This window comes from Ochotona curzoniae, unplaced genomic scaffold (assembly GCF_017591425.1).
Source record: "Ochotona curzoniae isolate NIBS_2020 unplaced genomic scaffold, NIBS_Ocur_1.0 scaffold_4763, whole genome shotgun sequence".
In the NCBI taxonomy this organism is placed as follows: Eukaryota; Metazoa; Chordata; class Mammalia; order Lagomorpha; family Ochotonidae; genus Ochotona; species Ochotona curzoniae.
Window position 1 is genome coordinate 2,217,722 of NW_024467123.1, and position 18,152 is coordinate 2,235,873.

Sequence of the window (18,152 nt, forward strand, 5' to 3'; positions counted from 1 at the left end):
ATAACTAGAAATATCACAAATTCTGATCTTCACAAGGGGTTTTAATCTACACTACCACAAATCCTAGCATGCCCAAACATACTTTCAGAAGCTCTGAATGGGTGAATGAGAGACCCTACTCATCCAGAAGCACATTATGAATTACGTAAACAGCCCATGAGCTCCCAGAAAAGCGAAGTGGAAGAGAAAGCAGAGGCCTCCTAGCTGGAGGGAAAGCCTCATCCTTTTCAGTCTACGTCTTCTGGGGGGGTTCGCTCCTCCTGTGGGTAAGGACTGAAGGATATGTTTCAAAAAGAGGTGGTCCACCCTTACCAGCTCCACACGTATTCTTTAATTTACTGCAAATGGTGAGAAAAGCTCCCGACATCTGTCTACCCCTTTCTGTGACTAGGACACAGCACACAGCACATGCTCCTCTAACCCACAGTGTGGGGGGAAATGCTAAGCCAGGGATTCTTCTCTGGGGTTAGGGTTCTCTGGCTCCCCCCGTGCCCCACTCAGGTGGGTACAAGGTTACACAGACACGCCCGCATGCACCATTATCACAAGGAGCCCAAGGAGCAGAAGAGAAGCCACAATTGCGTCTTTGGGGTCCCAGGGATTACAAAGGGAGCTCTGTCCTGATGAAGCAAGGGTCCTACGCATCCCCCAGCACACCCGGTGACCCCGTTCTGGTGCTCACCTGTCTGCTCCTCTTCCGGTCGGCCTGGAGCCTCCCCTTTGATTCGTGCCGCCAGCTCATCAGCAAATGACGTGGGCCTTTTCTACAGGCAAGAGAGACCAATGCAATCACTTTCTGTAATAGGCAACTGGTTTGGTTTTACTTTTGGACCCGTCCCAACAAAGCAACTGTTAACACGGAGAAGTCATACTTCCATCACAGGGGCCTAAATGTGTACACGCTGTTCAGATCAAACAACACAATCCACAAAACACCCCTCTGAGGGGCGACACTGTATTTCCTTATTATTTAATATCTCACCTTGATACCTGAAAACCTGAATCATAAACCAAGGATGAGGTGCTGAGGAGAGAGGAATATTACAGAGCCTCCATCCTGGCACAGGGGGTTAGGCTACGGCTGGCAACACGGGCACCCCATATCTCAGTGCTGGTTCGGGTCTCGACTACCCCGCCCCTGCTCTCACTTCCTGCCAAGGCACCTGGGAAGGCCGCAGATGACGGCCCGTGTACTTGGGTCCTATAACCCATGTGGGAAGAATGGATGGTGCTTCCGGCTCCTGGCTTCGGCCGGGCTCAGCCCTAGCTGTTGTGATATTTGGGAATGAACCAGTGGACACCATATTCTTTCTTTTATCTGTCCCCTGCTATTACTCTGCATTTCAAATGAATAAGTCAGACCATAAAAAAGAGAAACAAAATAAAACAAAGTATACCAAAACCACGGAGCTGAATCTACTCGGAAGGACCTGACTTGTGAAACCATCACAGCTGGACAACAAACAGGCCCCCCCTGCAAGGCAGCTAGGGATGCTCACCGCTATTTGCAAGCACGTAAACTAAAATCACGTAAACACGCAGAATGAGACGACTACAAATGCAAGTGACAATACAGGGAGCAATCCTCAGGGACCACTTCTAAACTCGCACCAAGTGACACCAACTACTCCTTCTTACGGGTTTGGTGGTCTCAGCAACATCTTCCATATCGTCCTCCTTCTCAGAGTCAGCAAACAGGTCACAGCCATCATCATCCTCTTCTTCCTCACTCAGCTGCGCTGCGTGCTGTGCATGCAAGATGTCAGGTTAGAACTCCGCAGGGCGACACTGACCACCACCCCTACCCGCCTACTACAAAAAGACAACAGCTTCTTCTTGTGCTGATGCTGATGATGACCACACACAGCATAAGAACAGAGAGAACATAAAAGCAAATAATGGGATACTAGCAACGCCTACCTCCAGAGAAATAACGACTAAGCATGGTCTTACCCCTGGTAGGAATGCTAGCGGGGGGGGTACTGGAAGCAGCAGTTACGACCGTACTTGGGAAGGGCACATCACTTCTCAGGGCCTGCATTCCAGTCCTGGCTAGGCTCCCGATTCTAGCTTCCCCACTAATGCACCCCCAGGACAGCAGTGGGTGATGGTACATGGGGCCCTGCTAACATCCAGATTAAATTCCAAGCTCCCTCCTTTGGCCTGTGCCAAGCTGGAGCTGCTGTGTGCATCTGAACAATAAAGCAGCCAGTGGAAGATCTGCCTCTGTCCCTCAAACAAAATAACTGCTGGAAAGGCCCACATTCAATACTGCAGTGTGGCTGGGTTAGGTCCCAGCTCTGAACCAAATTCCAGCACCCCTCCCGATTCTGCACATGCTGGGAGTCAGGAGATAGGGTTTAAGAAATGGTTTCCTGTCACTCACAGGAGAGAACTGAATTGGGTTCCCAGGTCCCAGCTCCTGCCTGGCCCAGACCTGGCTGCACACTGAGCTTTGATGCCAAGGTTAAAGCAGAGTCACTTCAACGCAGGAGCCTTACCCGGTTTGCGTCATTGTCACTGTGATTGGCAAACTCTTCATCTGACTCCTAAGAGAGGGAAAAAAAGGCCTGTTGGTAACTCAGGTTTTCCTTAGAAGCACAGCAAGCCTTCAGGTCCAAAGTGTCAGACTGATTGTTAGGTGAGGGAAGACGGACGCTCAGTCTCTTTCATCGACGCCTGGACATCCTCAGCCTGCTGACCAGGTTCTCGCTCACCCTGACCCGCCCAGGCCACAGCCTTCTCACCTCCTCTTCCTTCTCTTCCTCACTGTCCACAAGACTGCCACGATCGCTGCCCACAGAGCCTTCTGTCAAGAGGAGAGGTAAGGGTTAACAGCACAGCTTCCTGACAAGATGCAGAGCACCAGGCGGCAGCACCAGCAGCTCCCATAAAGCCCCGGTACTTCTTCATTGGAACTCAAAGGATCATTGCAACAAGGAATGGCTAGCTCCCCACCAGATGCTTCCTTGCAAGAAAACAAACAAACAAAAAAAGCAAACCCCTGGTCTGTACTGTCCAAAAATGACAAGGTGAAGAAAAATGAGAAAGTTTTAGAAGTTCTATCAGGTGAAAGGTGACTGACAGAGATCTGCCAACTAAACACTGTGGGTGGGCTGGGGCTGAGTTCCTGACTGCAGAGACCACAAAGGACATGTTAGGACAACTGGCAACAGCTGAATCTGACCAAATACAATGCAATAGTATGATGGCCAGAAATTTTTCCATATCTTGATACCTACACTCTGATTTTACATAAGAGAAAAATACCCTGGTTCTTAGAAAATACAGAAATAGGGCTGGTGTTGTGGCTTATCGAGTTAAGGTATTGCTTGCAATGCCAGCATCCCACAGAGGAATGCCTGTACAGGTCTGGCTGTTCCACTTCCAATCCACCTTTCTAATTATGTGCTTGGGAAAACAGACAAGATGGCTCAAGTGCTTTGTCCCCTGCTACCCACAGGGAACGTGGAAAGAGTTCCTGGCGCCTGGCTTCAGCCTGGCCTAAACCTGCCGTTAAAGCCATTTGGAAAGTGAACCAGTCATTGGAAGATTTCTGTCTCTCTTTTCTGTCACTCAGCTTTTCAAAGAAAATAAATCTTAAAACAAAAAAACAAAAAACCAGGGCACAACATGATTGAATAGTGACTAAATCCTCGTCTTCAATCTGCTGTGTCCCAAATGGGCACCATTTCACATCCTGGAAGCCTATTTCCCATCCAGCTCCCTGCCTGCAGCCTGGGAAAGGAGCAGAGGACAGCCCAAAGCCTTGAGACCCTGCACCTGCATGGGAGACCTGGAAGAAGCTCTTGTCTCTTGGCTTCAGATTGGCTCAGCACCAGCCACTGTGGCCACTTGTGGAGTGAATCAGCAGATAGATCCCTCTCTCTGTATCTCCTCCTCTCTGTGTATCTGCCTTTCCAATAAAAAACACTCAAATATGGAGGAGTATTAGGGCATAATAGCTCTCAAGCAGTGGAAAAAGACAAAATAAAAGTAGCATATTAACAACTTGGAATTCTGGGTATAATGTAAATGGGAGCTTTTTGCATGATTCTTACAATCTTTATGCAACATCTGACATCACTGTAAGTTAACCAGATGAAAGTGACAGTTGAAAGTGACTAGGCATTGGCAGCGAACAGCACTGGACAGCTCCCCCAGCCCCACACCCTCCTGCTCCATGATCAGCACCTTCACTGGACAGCTCCCCCAGCCCCACATCCTCCTGCTCCATGAACAGCTTCGAGCCAATCAGGTAAGGCAGAGGTCGATCTACATACAGGTCCTGCGAACAGGAACAGGAAAAGAAGTCACTGATTACACAGAGGAAAGCCAGAGACTTGCACTTGCCTTTTTTTTTTTTTAAATCCCATTCGATCACTCCAAACAAGAAATATGACAAGATTAAAAATTTAAAAAGAAAATCATTACTGCTGAGGAAGTGCAGTCTTCGCCAAGTTGGCCAAGGGAAACTGAGTCACAAAGTAGCTCCCATCCTGGTGCCTAATTAACTGAAAAGAGCAAGAGCCTGTGCAGCATTTGCAGCAGAAATCCAGAAAGGAAATGAGCATGGCTGGTTGGTCACAGCACTCGTCCCTGCTACCTCCCCTTTAACGTGGGGGTAAAGGGACGAGGAGCAGCTGCTAGCTTCACGGTGATCCTGTTCTAGAACGGTTCACAGCAGCTGTCTATGCAAACCCAGAAGCCTTCCACCCCTTCTGCAATCCTAGCATAGCTACACGGAACTGCGAGCTCCCAAATAATCTGCACATCTCGGGAGCCTCCCCACCCTGCAAACCCAACTCTTCATGCTGAGATCTGGGGAGGGGATCCTGGGCAGAGGTAGGTCACAGGATCTGAAATGTCAAAGGGACAAGAAGAGCTTCATTGTAGACCTATGGCACAAGGCGGAGTCCACAGCTAGGAATGCATTTGACCATCACTAAGCCAGCAGATTTGAAGTGACTTCATCACCAGAAATATCAGCAGGAGAGGTATTAAGTAACTAAGTTAGCTTAAGTTATTCCAGTGTATGCAATGTTTCAAAACAACATGTTATTTATCACAAACATTTACAAACTTTAAAACATAATAAAACTTCGGGGACAAAGCAACTGCTCAACAAGCAAATTTGCCACCTGCAAGCACCAGCATCCCATACAGGCACTCGTTTGTGTCCCAGCTGTTCCATTTCCAATACAGCTCCCTGCTAATGGCCTGGGCAGTGGAGAATGGCCCAGCTGCTTGGGCCAGGTACTAGAGCCCCTGCAACCACGTGGGAGACCCAGAAGAGGCTCCTGGCTTCTGGCTCCTGGCTTTGGATCATCTCAGCTCCAGCCACTGCAGACATTTTATGGAGTAAATTCTGTCTTTGTTTCTCCTGCCTGTAAATATGCCTTTTAAATTAAGTAAGCAAATAAATAAGCAACACTTGTCAAATTTAAAAGTAATCCAGTTCTCCCCGCTTGCCCTGGAATGAGTTAATTCTTCCTCCCACACTTGCTTGTGGATATGCCTCCTCCTGGTACCACTGCACCTGCACCCTGAGTGGCAGTCAGGCCCTGTGACTCTGTGTCCCTGACTCGGCGGTCTCAGACCAACTGTGCTTGGCCAAGGTGCGTGTCAGCCAGTCTTTGTGACAGCCAACCACAGACTGCCAAGAGACACACTCTCTCCACTTGCTATCATGTGCCCAGACATAACAGATGCCACGACAGACAGACAAGCAAACCCAGAGTCGCCAGCACCTTCGGTTCAAGGATCAGCTCCACCCGCTCGTTAGCGTCGTCTTCCTCAGAGTCAGAATTCCCAGCTTTGATGTCCAGTTGCTCGAAGGCACTGTCCAGGACTTGTAGCCCATAGTTCACAGCCTCTTGGACTTTAGGAATCAGGTCAATTTCCTTCTGTTCCCGAGTCTTTTCCTACCGAGGGGAGAGGGAGACACCACACATTCAGTCTTGATCTCCAATACCTAGCTACCATCGCAACAAAATCCTGTACGTGTTACCAAGGCTTAGCCTCACACTCTGAATTAGAAACTATAACCCAAGTCGGGTTGTGCTGAATGGATTTTGCTGTAAGGCTGAGTGGTGGCCACTCTCTGGACACACAGCAGATGGGCTGAGATCTCAGAACTCCAGTTTCATCATCTACAAAATCCAAAGGACACACACAGGCTCTCTACAACCAGGGCCTGCACAGAAGTGACCAACTGCAGACTGAAAACATCGCTAAGAAAAACCTGCATGTGTACCGCGCACGCGGAGACCGCCTTTCCCAGTCACTGCGGCATGGACAACACAGGGTCACAACACTTCAGGAAGCACCTGCACTGCACTAGGTACTCTGAGTCATCTACTAACTCCACGGCGGTTCCCAGGAGGGACTGGAGCATCTACAGATCCTGCATGCTCAGGAGCACGGGGACCAGCACCCCTCAGCTACTGCGGCATAACTGTACAACTTCCGCTAACAGTGAATGCATGACACTTCCCTGACACTGGAGGGAGAAAGGAGCCAACCTGTGGGTTCACCATGACTATATTCCATGGATAATAATGGTGCCTCAGGGACTGCCACTATGATGTAGTGGGTAAACTTCTGCCTACAGTGCTGGCATCCCATGTGGATTCAGGTTCAGGTCCCGGATGCTCCACTTCCTATCCAGGTCATGTTAATGCACCTGGCAAAGCAGCAGAACCAGGTCTGAGCGCTTGGGCACCAGCACCCACATGGGAGACCTGTTACAGCTCCTGACTTCTGCCAATTGTGGCAGCCTTTTAGGGAGTGAGCCAGTGATTGGCAGAGCTCTGTCTCTTTCCCTCTGTTACTCTGCCTTTCAAAGAAAACAAACACAACTTTATTAAAAAAAAAAATGGTGCTTTGGACCATTTTAAGAGTTAAGATTCAGAAAAAAACTTGTTCTTTTTCTTGCGATTCACAGGAAATTGGTTCCATATCTTCCCAGCAATGTTCAGTTGTCTCTAGACCACTTAGGTTAACCTAACAGGATATAAATCTACAAACCAGTTGCTACACTACGGAGTGTAAGAAGTCATGACAAGAACAAACTCTGCATGTGTTCCACCGAGACCTGATTTTAAAAAATATATATTTAATTATTTTATTGGAAAAGCAGATTTACAGAGAGAAGGAGAAACAGAAAGATCTTTTGTCCACTGGTTCACTCCCCAAGTGGCTGCAAAGGCTGGAGCTGAGCCAATCCAAAATCAAGAGCCAGGAGTTTCTTCAGGTCTCCCACATGGGTGCAGGGTCCCAAGCCTTTGGGCTGTCCTTGACTGCTTCCCCAGGCCACAAGCAGGGAGCTGGATGAGAAGTGGAGTAGCTGGGACCCAAGCCAGCATCCATAAAGGATCCTGGTGTGTTCAAGGCAAGGACTTAGCCTTGCTGATTTTTTTTCTAAGCATTTTCAATCCACAGTTGGCTAAGTGAAGTACTCATAGACCTGCAGAATAATTATAAAATAAAAATGTTGGAGCTAGTGCTATGGCATAGCATATTAAGCCTATGCCTGTGACACTGGCATCCCATATGGGCACCGGTTCGGGTCCTGGCTGTTCTGTTTTCCAATCCAGCTCCTTGTTAATGGCCTGTGAAAGCAGGAGATGCCCCAAGTGCTTGAGTCCCTGTACCCACAGGGGAGACCCAGAATCTCCGGGTTTCCTGACCCACTCCTGGCTGTTTAGAGTCATTTGAGGGAGTGAGCCAGTGGATGGAAGACCTCTCTGTCTCTCTCACACCCTCTGTCTATATCTTCTTTCTGTAACTCTGCCTTTCAAAAAAAAAAAAAAAAGGCAATAAGATTTGGAGCCTGGAGTGATAGCCTAGTGACTAAATTTTCACTTTGCATGCACTGGGATCCCACATGGATGCCAGTTCATATCCTGGTGGCTCCACTTCCCATCAAGCTCCCTGCTTGTGGCCTGGGAAAGCAGCAGAGGATGCCACAAAACCTTGGGACCCCGCCACCATGTGGGTGAGCCAAAGTAAACTCCTGGCTCCCGGCTTCAGACTGGCTCAGTTCTGGACATTGTGGTCATCTGGGGAGTGAACCAGCAGACAGATCTTTCTCTCTGTATCTCCTTCTCCCTGTATATCTATCTGCCTTTCCAATAAAAGTAAATAATTTTTTTTTAAAAAAGGATGAAGATTTAAAAAATATATTGTAACTTTTGAAAAATGGTTGCCTAAAAGGTGGGTGTTGAGCGTAGCAGTGGAGACACCATTTGGGATGCTTTAAACCGACATCACACATACAGCAGGAACATCCCTGGCCCCGGACCTCAGTGCCAGCGTTCTCTCTCCCTGCCCTGACTCCTTCCTTCATTCGACCAGTCTCACACCTGAAGCTCATCTTACTCTCATTAATGAGCTCCCCAGATCCACTGACCAAATCCACAGCAGCCACAACGCGCTACAATCCGGGGCCTCAAGGATGCGACCTCCTGGGAAAACTGGTTCCTAGCCACCAGTTCCCTGCGCTTAGATCTCAGTCAGTGTGTGCTAATGGTACAGCCCATGCTCTCTGTGCCAGCACATCCTGTGGTGCCCACAAGGCTGCCCAGTGGACCATGCTAGTTTTCATGTGACTAGCATTTTGATCTGGTATCAATAAGAACCTGCCGGAGTCCAGCTCCAGCTGAGTTCGGAACTCGCGAAGGGTGCATGGATGAGGCGCAAAGAAAGAGAGAAAGAAAGAGACGGACCACTAGTAACTCTTCATCATCATAATGGACTACGCACAAAACTGTCCGCTTTATTTATACAAAATCAGTCAAACTCTGGCTCAGGCTTTTTACGTCACGCTCAAGCGGGGGTTTCTAAGGATAACTCTGCCATTTGTTTCACCTAAGGCTAGGTTGCTGTTCATCTGGCACCTGGCGCCTGGCTAGGAAAAGGTTTTCAACAGATGATGCATATCAGTCAGTAGCACATTCCTACCACAATTGGTCTTGAGATAGTCAAGGAAGGAAGGGGCCTAAAAGATCAAAGAAAGAAGGAAAGAATAGATTCCCACTACACCTGAAGATAGAACTCCCTTCATTAGCATAGGATCAAAAGGGGAGTTAGCACCCTTGGTTAGCATATTGCCACAGGACGCAGCCCTAACAGCAATAATAGCTCTTTGGCTAAAAACGGCACCAGCAACATTAGCTTCTAAGTTCCTATTGATATTTAACAGTAACTCCGCAGAGGCAGACAATGCCTAAATAGATTACAGAATACTCAGCGGGGTTGTCCGGTGTCCATGCAAAGGGAGGCAGAGCTGCATTCAGGTGTTGTAGAGACATCCACTGGGCCTTGCCACACAGCGGGAAGTTCCTTGCAACCTTGCCTGCAATGGAGCCATGCTCTTCACACCTTCCTGTCTTCCACACCCATCACACGGACCCCAGCAAGAACCAAAGCACTCATGAAGACACAGGGAAAAGGTCTCTGAAGAATTCATCCCTAGAATGTTCTATTCCAGAAGGTAGCAAACTACAGGCAAGTGTCTGGCATGACTTTGCATAGCTATCAGAGAAAGAAGGGTGTCTACCTTTCCAAAGAATTGGACAAGAAGAGGAAGATGAAAAGGAAGAGGGAAGTGGGGGGAATCCCAGTGCCTATAAAACTGTATCACATAAAAAAAAAAAAAAATTCCTCGTAAGAAAAAAAAAAGGAAGAGGGAATAAATAAGAAAAGAAGAGAGATCTTTGTGAGCTACAAATCCTGTAATATTTACCATCCGGTCATCTAAAAAAAAAATGTACTGCCCTCAGCTCTATTCTGCTGCCACAGTTCAGGAACTCTGTCTCTGTTAAACAAAGATGCTTGGGGACAGGGAGGCATTCAGCATGTCAATTGAAGATGCTGCTTGAGACACCTGTACGCTAGAGTAGAGGGCCTGGGGCTGAGTCCCGGCTCTGCATCCATTCCCAGCTCTCTGCTAACACACACCCTGAGAGGCAGCAGGTGCAGGCTCAACTGCTCAAGTGTCTGCCACCCAGCGGGAGACCTGGATGGAGATCGTGGCTCCCGGCTTTGGACTGGTCCATCCCTGGCTGGTGCAGCCATTCGAGGAGCCAGTGGGAATGCAAGTGGGAACTCTGTCCAAGTGCCTGTCTCACTGTTGAATACACTTATTTATATGTATTTTTACAGGTAAAATCCTGGGGTAAAATATGAAATCCACACATGTTCAGGGTTGTCAAAAATATCATAAAAATAAATATTATGCATTTATGTATTTATGATTTGAAGCTTGGGATACCACAAATTATATTTTCTCTTTTCACTTTTCCATAAACTTCATATTTACTTAACATAAGAAGAGTAATCACCGTGTCGGACCAATGGCTGCCATGTCACCCTCTCTGCCCTCCCACAGCCCTGTCTTATTATAAACCTGTATGCCTTTTCCTTCGGTGTCAGATACTCAGCTGCGGAGGGATTTAATACACGTACCTGCTCTGCCTTTTCAGTCTCAGCCTTGACTACCGGCTCCTCCACTTCTTCATCGTACACACGCTGCAGAGGGAAGCAAACAGATTTTTCAGAGGCTAGAACATCATTTAAAATAAATCCCAACATAAGAACTCAATGCACAGGAAGACAGGACAAGCACAGGGGAGGAGCCTGCCCCCAGCGGGTCACAGAGGAACAACAAAGCCCAGCAGTCAGTTAACCTGAAGTTAAAACTACGTAGTGCAGATACAAGCGAGCAGCCTGGCTGGGGGCCCAGAGCTGTACAAACAGCGACACACCCATCTCTATGAGGCTTCCAATGGCAACTTGGGTGACTGATCAAGAAGGTACCCAGAGCTCGGGAACGCTTGTTCTCATTCTGGGACTTTGGAAAAGCTGGTGAGCTTTAAGCTTCTCACAGCAGGAGAGTAGGCAGGTGAAACCCAACAGAGAAGTGCTAAAGGCCAGACACCGGCCTGACCCTTCCAGCTTGCCATGCACCACTTGCTTCCCCCTTAACACAGCTCCACAGCATTCACTGTGATTTCCTTTCCCTCCAACATTTTCGTTTAAAATACTCAAGAACAATATATTTGTTATAAAAAAAGTCAGTATAAACGGGTAAGCAAAATATGCAGGAAGTGATAGTCATGGTTCAAAATCCTGACCCATAAGTAGCTTTTAAGAAATGCTGACACATACACTAGAAACCACCGTGGTACATTCTTTGAATCTCAACTTTTAAAACTTTCCATCAATACAGGTAACAGGAGAAAGGCCCAAGAGAATACTTAACACAGCCCCCTCCCTAGCCACCTACTCCTTGGTCTCATCGGCTGACCTGGGTGGGGGTGTGTGTACACAGTTCTGCTTCTCCCAGTGTGGGCACTTCTGCTTCCCCTGGCTCTCACACACACAGTGCCTCTCCCTTCTCACTTTTAAATGCAAATGCTCACACTATGCAGACTTCTCTACCCTACTTTGCCACTGAGCAAACATTCTCCTAAGCCATGTTCTAGGTCAATGTATGCCAATGTAACTCAATTCTTTCTCCATTTCTACTCTGCCATAGCTAACCTCACTGTTGCCCATGCTGAATGCCACAGGATTCCCAGTTGTCGGGGTGCTCAGGCTATGCTGAACATACGCACACAGAAATCTCCTTGGACCTGGCCCTTTTTGTTCCTAATGGCACACCCCCAAAAAAGAGACAAAACTATCGTTGCTTACATCTTAATTGCTATACAGCTGGTCAATGTCACCAGCTAAGTAATGGAGCATTTCCTAAGCTTTTATCTACCTATCCAAAAAAAAAAGAAAAAAATCCACCAATATAATCAATTAAATAATATTACTTCCAAATGTTCACATCCTCTAATCTAAGAATTCTGCTTCTTGAAATTTAGCTCCAAGAAAAAGCATCGCAAGGAAATAATCAGGATTCTCATGGTGTTAAGATTTATACCAGAGGGCAACAAACAGCAAATGCATCATACTACGCAATTCTAACGTGATTTTCTATGGACTAAAATAGCAGGATAATCTCCAAACTCACAGAGGAAAGTAAAAGGCCAAAAAGCTTAATCAACATTGAATCTGCCCTGTGAAGTCTCACTGGAAGGCTGTAGTGTTGAAGACCAGGGTGCTGGCAGAGACCAGAGTATCCCAACAAAGGCAGACACCAAACAGACTCACAGTGGCACCAAAGCCCGATTCCACCTACACCCACTCACCCACCCACCCACACACTCACTCACTCAAAAAATGGCCAAACTTTACCAAAACGCTGGAAATAAATCCACTAGTGTTCAATGGCTGGTTAATCTGGGGAGGGGAGATTCACGTGGTTTTTTCATAGAGTTAATGTTTTCAACCATGATGGCCCCTGGGAAGTAAACTTAGAAAGCTTCAGTCAGTCCCCAAAGTCTGACAGGTTCGCCCCTAGTTGATAACATGTCAGATGGCTTTATTTTTTTCTTATTTTCCCCATCAGGGCTCTATAAAGATCAGAAGTTACTTTGGTGGTTTTCAAGGGCAAGAACAAAGAAACGGGTAGATCTTATGTTGAGCCTTTCGGAGACGTAACTAAAAGAGTTACTTCAGAAGTTCAACAGCAAAACCATTAACCTCAAAGATGGAGTTTCCTGGGCAAGTTAGCCATGCCCTACCTTCCTCTGCCTGTCCTCAGGAATGACCTCAGAGGACACTCCAACCTGTGACCTCAAAGAAACCAACCAGGGAAGACCAAAGACTCCGGAGACACCCTGAAGGCATATACAACCATGCCCCTTATGTGCCCAGCACACAGCACATGAGCCCCACCGACTGTCAAACTGCCCAGGCTGAACCCACACAAGCCTGAACGCGCTGACCCTCTACAACTGGACAGCTATCTCCACAGTTGCTGAGTATTTCCGGGCTTTCCCCAACGAACAGGAAAACGACAGGAGAAATTAAGCCACATTTAGGCAAAAGAAATTTTACAAAATGGAAGATTTCTTTTTATCCTCCCTTACCGAGGTCTTGTGAAATCATTAACTGTGGCATTTGATATTTCAGGATGCAATCACTACATTAACAGACTAATGAAACTTTTAAGAAGTGTGTTACCTTCCAATTAGCCATTACAACACTGCCCCATGTTAATTAGTATTTTCTCCTTCCCAGTCCCCACGAGAGGCTTTTAATCTTGCCCTGGAAACGCCAGCTGGTTTCTCTAACTTTGTAACACAGTTCACAACTTTCTGGTTGATTTTCAGGTTAATTACTTAAACCCAGAGACCTACCTAACTCTGCATCATATTCTAGAAACCCAACGGCACCACTGCCTACCCCCAATTATAACTTGTAAAAAGCCAGGCCAATGTTAAAAACATCATCAGACTCTAAGATCTTTTTCTTTTTCCTTTTTAGTTCATTGTTTCTATTAAGTTGAAAAGCAGGGATACAGAGGACAGCTTTTCCACCTGCTGAATTCACTCCCCAAGCCCTCCCAACAACTGGGCTGGCCCAGGCTGGAGCCAGGAGCCCAGAACTCACTACAAGTCTCCTATATGGAAGGCACTGACTCAAGGGTTCGGGATTCAATCCACTACTGCCCCACCCCGAGTGTGCGTTAGTAGGAGACTATAAAGGGAAGTAGAGCTGGGCTCAGGCCCAGCCACCAGGATATGAGATGCAGGGCTCCAGGGGGGGGTCTTGAGCACCGTACCCAGCACAGTACATGATGTCAGCACTAGTTGTTCTCACATCAAGTTCTGCTGAGAATGGACAGCAATCCGTGGCACGTGTCACTGCAGGAGGCCTGAGAAGCACGTAATTTTGTAGGGGCATCCAGCAGGTTCAGAGGATGCCTGCCCACTAGAAAGGGGAAGAGACCTAAGGAATTAACACTGGGAAATGGAGATGGGTAGAAACAGGGAATTCACAGACTTAGACAAAAACAATGAACTGTTACTAAAAGAATGCCACAAAAAACTAGATCATGGAATACTCAGAATCTAGATACACATGACCAGAACTCAAGCCTGAGAGGACCTGCAGACAGTGACTTAAAAAAAAGAGGTTCACTGGAGTTGGTATGACATAACAGGTTGAGCCGCAGCCTGGAACACTGGCATCCCAGTGCCAGCTGGGGTCCCCGCTGCCCCATTTCTGATCTAGCTCCCTGCTTAGGTGCCTGTGGATGCCAAGGAACATGACCCTAGTTCTTATGCCCCTGCACCCACGTGGAAGACCCAGATGAAACCCTGGCTCCAAGCTGACCCAACCCAGCTGTTGCATCGATCTGAGAAGTGAACTAGCAAATGGAAGACCCCCCTCTCTCTCTGGAACTCTTTCAAATAAATCAATTTTGTATTTTATTATTATTATTAGAAAATCAGTTATACAGAGAGCAGGAGAGACAGAGAGGAAGATTTTCCGTCCGATGATTCACTCCCCAACTGGCCACAGTGACCGATGCTGAGCAGGTCCGAGGCCAGGAGCCAGGAGCTTCTTCTAGGTCTCCCAAATGGGTGCAGGGTCCCAAGGCTTTGGGCCATTCTCAACTGCTTTCCCAGGCCACAGGCAGGGAGCTGGATCACCATTTTAGAACCAGCACCCATATAGGGTCCTGGTGCTTTCAAGGTGAGGACATTAGCTGCTAGGCTACTGTGCAGGGCCCTATTTTGACTCTGAAGAAAAAGAAGTTTCCTGATGTCCCCCAGGTCTCCCCACTGGTGCGTCACTCAGTAGCAATGGGCACCAAGCTTTCACAGACACACTGGGCACAAGAGAAATCTCCCAAACTCACTGCCAGCCCAGTCCAGCCCACAACACTGGCGGCAGAGAAGAGCTGAGCACCTGCCCAGCAAGACAGACACAAGGTGAGGGCAGCTGGAGGAGTTCAAAGGGCACCAGTTCAACCTGATGGGCACGGGCAGGCTGCGCACAGCGGGGACAGACACTAACATCCCGACAGCAGCTGCTCTAGGAGACACGCTCAGGGCTCAGCCTCAGCCACAGATGACAGCAGGTGCATTCTCCTTCCAGCTTTTGAGTTTTCCAAGAGATCACTAAAGACTGGCTTACGACCTTTATTTTACACATGGCCATCCTTGAAAAACTAAGGCTGGCAGTTCAGGTAAGTAAGTAAGTGAATAAGTAGGTAAGTAAATAAATGGAAGAAAGCAAGAAGAAAGAAACCCCTCAAGCAGGCTACACAACAGCCCACAAGGCCTTACAGGGTTTTCTCGTGTCAGATTCTGACTTCTCTTACTCTCACGTTTAAACCCCTCTCCGTGGCCTGCTTTACATCCAACAATTCCAGGAGCTATGCTCCTCAGATCCTCCTCCTCCCAGGCTAATGCTGCCATTCAGACAGTCGGCTGCCTATGAGAAACCAGCCTAACGAAGCTTCCTCTCTCCACCGTCAGCTCTGGGCGGTCTCCCTCTGCACGCAGCCCCAGCCCCACTCCCCTCTTTGCAACTCCAGCGGCAGGATTTACTCAAGTACAGTCTCTGACTGATTTCCTCTGGGATTCTAGTGTCTAGCAGTAACCTGTTCACAGTTAAACTTGCATCACAGGTTTGAGCCATCATAAAGCTGAGGTTGACAACACAGCAAACAGAGCACTTTAAAATAATTCCTCGTTACCTAATGAACCCAACCAGTAAATGAGGCCACACTCCAGTGCCCAGAGAGTCAGACCAGGTACACACTGTCCTGGCAGAATGTCACACAGCTTGTATCAGTGCCCTGTAATTTGGTACAACAGTTGACCATCTCAAAAACAGGATGGAGACATTAGAATACGAATTCACTTCAAAACAAGAATTGTTTTAATGGTTTTAAACAAAATAAATGCAATGCTACTGAAAAACCAGGCATGCATGCTAAAAAAGGCATTTCAATTACCATGCATCATTGCTTGTAACAAAATTTAGGAAGCAGCCTAAGAACCCATCACAGCAAACCCCATCATCTCCTGCTCCCCAGAGAACACTGACTAACCAGGGCAACGGAACGAAACCACTTACATTTTCGATGAACTGGGTGTTAGACAGCATAAGGAAGTCATTGAAGACGTTGTGCAGGCGACAGTCTGTGGCTTTGGTTTCCCGGATGAGCCCGTCCACCTGCTTCTTGATTTCATGCGTCCTAGAGATGGTCTGCTGGGAGAATTCCTGGAGAAACTGCAGGAGCTGTTTCAAAGGCAAGCACACGCATTAGTTACTGCACACACCTGTTCTCCATCACAACAGTAAAGAAGCCACTGGACGCTACTCCTGGGTGGCACCCAGACCTGGTCGCATCGGAGGATGCCAGGGCAGGGTCAGCGGCTACTGGCCACCAGTTCCTACACAACTCCTGGCAGTCCTATATGCTGGGTACGGTAACCCTGTTACCATGTATAAATGCTTCCACAGGCCCCTTTAAGCCACCAGATTCAGCTTCCTGACTCCCACCAGGACTGGCCCCTGCCCCTGCAGCCTGGAGGCTGCTGTCCGAGCTGTCAAAGTTCGGGGCTCCTGTCCTGACTCCCACCAAGCCTGCCCTCTGCCCCTGCAGCCTGGAGGCCGCTGTCCACGCTGTAATCCTTCGGGGCTCCCGTCCTCCTTCCATCCCCCAACCCCCAGCCCCGACCCCGTCTCTCACGCCCGCGTCGGCCGCCAGCGACCAGCTCTGGCTGCTCCTGCGGATCTCTTCCACCGACCAGGGCCGCTCCCACGGGGCCTCCGACGCCGGCGTCTGGGCCTGCTCGGCAGTCGTCCGGTTCGTCTGCAGCGGGAAAGACCAAAAGGTCGGCTGAGCCGGGGTGAGGGGAACGGCGGCGGTGCCGGAGCTCAGCACGTCCAGCTCCAGCCCGGCCCTGCGCCTCCGCCGGGACCTGCCCCTCCACCCGGGCGCGGGCCCCGTACCCCGGCCCGGCACGGCCCTTCCGCCCCGGCGCGGCCCCAACCACAGCGCCGTCCCCCTACACTTACCATCCCGGGGCCGGCCCGCTGCGAGGTCTGTCAGATCCAAGGACCAAAGCGCTCCGGAAACGGAGTCAGGGCTGCTGTGCGTCCCCTGGGCGTGAGCGGGGCCCACGTGACCTGACCGTCACGTGATGACGCGTTCACGTGACCCGACTGGCGGACAGCCAGGAAGAAGCTGCCGGGCCGATTTCTAGCAGGATTTTGGGTCCTTGGCTGTGCTGAGCCGTGCAGTCGCAGGGGCGAAGGTCACGCCTGGATCCTGACGATGCGGGGTCCGCCTCGCGGTGGCACTCGGGCCTCGGGCTGGAGGTGACGATCCTGTTTGGTTCCGGTACTGGCTCAGCTCCTGGAGGATCTTGTGGTGCAGCCAGTCTGGGACTTGGGGCCTGGGCTGTACTAAGCAGACACAAAGGCTGCGCTTCTTGCCTGCCTTGGGACCTGAGGATGCTCGCCGTCTGGACTGCGGCTCTGCCGACGGCCGGGAGGACCTGTGCGGTTCTCACTCGTGGAGTGGGGCCGACTTACAGTCCTTACTCACCTGGTGCACAGAAAGCAAAATGGAAAGTCATCTCAAGTACGAGATGCCCAACAGGTGATCTGTGGATGCTATAATGGTGCTAACGCGCGTGGTGACATTTCTGTGGACCAAGCACACTCAAGCCACTTAGCAAACCGGTCCTGAAGGCGTGTATTTGCCCCAGAGGGTTTCATAAACTCTTCCACACCAGACAGTCGGTCCATCCACAGAACCTCTATCAGGTAATGATGACTTACTGACAGCAGACTTGACCTTTGGCTTGTCTTCGACAGTGGAAACTTGAACTTGAAACCCTCTAGTCATAGCTGGGCCTATTATCTTAACAAATTTTCACTGTTTAAAGTAACACACACGTGGTACTTTTCTAGTTTACTAAGCCACCTGAAGAACATTTGAGAAATCGTTGGATGTCTACTAGCTTAGAGCCAATTATAAAACGTTTTTATTAAATTCAAATTTCTAGTATTTCTTTCATTCTATTGCTCTAAGTGTTGAAAACCTTTGCTTTGTATCTCCACTGCATTTGGATTTTCAAAGTCAAAACATCAAGATGTTTGGCGTACTCACCTAAAACACAGAATTTAAGCCACCAGGACATTCATCTGTTTCTTCAGCTCAGGATCCGAAATGTAAACACGGCTCATCAGCTACCTCTGTACTCCATCCATACTCATACCGTGTC

At 48.7% G+C, this 18,152-nt stretch overlaps 1 protein-coding gene across 3 annotated transcripts in view; it reads right to left on the bottom strand.

Moving 5' to 3' along the window:
• The window catches only part of LOC121149869 (WASH complex subunit 2A-like), a 54,533-nt gene extending 37,509 nt beyond the window's left edge, over positions 1-17,024 (bottom strand). For all 3 annotated transcript variants that reach the window (XM_040970518.1, XM_040970517.1, XM_040970516.1), the window contains exons 1-10: positions 16,939-17,024; positions 16,610-16,732; positions 15,991-16,155; positions 10,471-10,533; positions 5,751-5,924; positions 4,195-4,288; positions 2,748-2,809; positions 2,502-2,549; positions 1,639-1,746; positions 683-764 (exon numbers count right to left, since the gene is read on the bottom strand). In XM_040970518.1, the coding sequence (XP_040826452.1) occupies positions 683-764; positions 1,639-1,746; positions 2,502-2,549; positions 2,748-2,809; positions 4,195-4,288; positions 5,751-5,924; positions 10,471-10,533; positions 15,991-16,155; positions 16,610-16,732; positions 16,939-16,941 (922 nt within the window). In that variant the 5' untranslated portion in view covers positions 16,942-17,024. The remainder of the gene's footprint in view (positions 1-682; positions 765-1,638; positions 1,747-2,501; positions 2,550-2,747; positions 2,810-4,194; positions 4,289-5,750; positions 5,925-10,470; positions 10,534-15,990; positions 16,156-16,609; positions 16,733-16,938) is intronic.
• Positions 17,025-18,152: the final 1,128 nt, after the last annotated feature.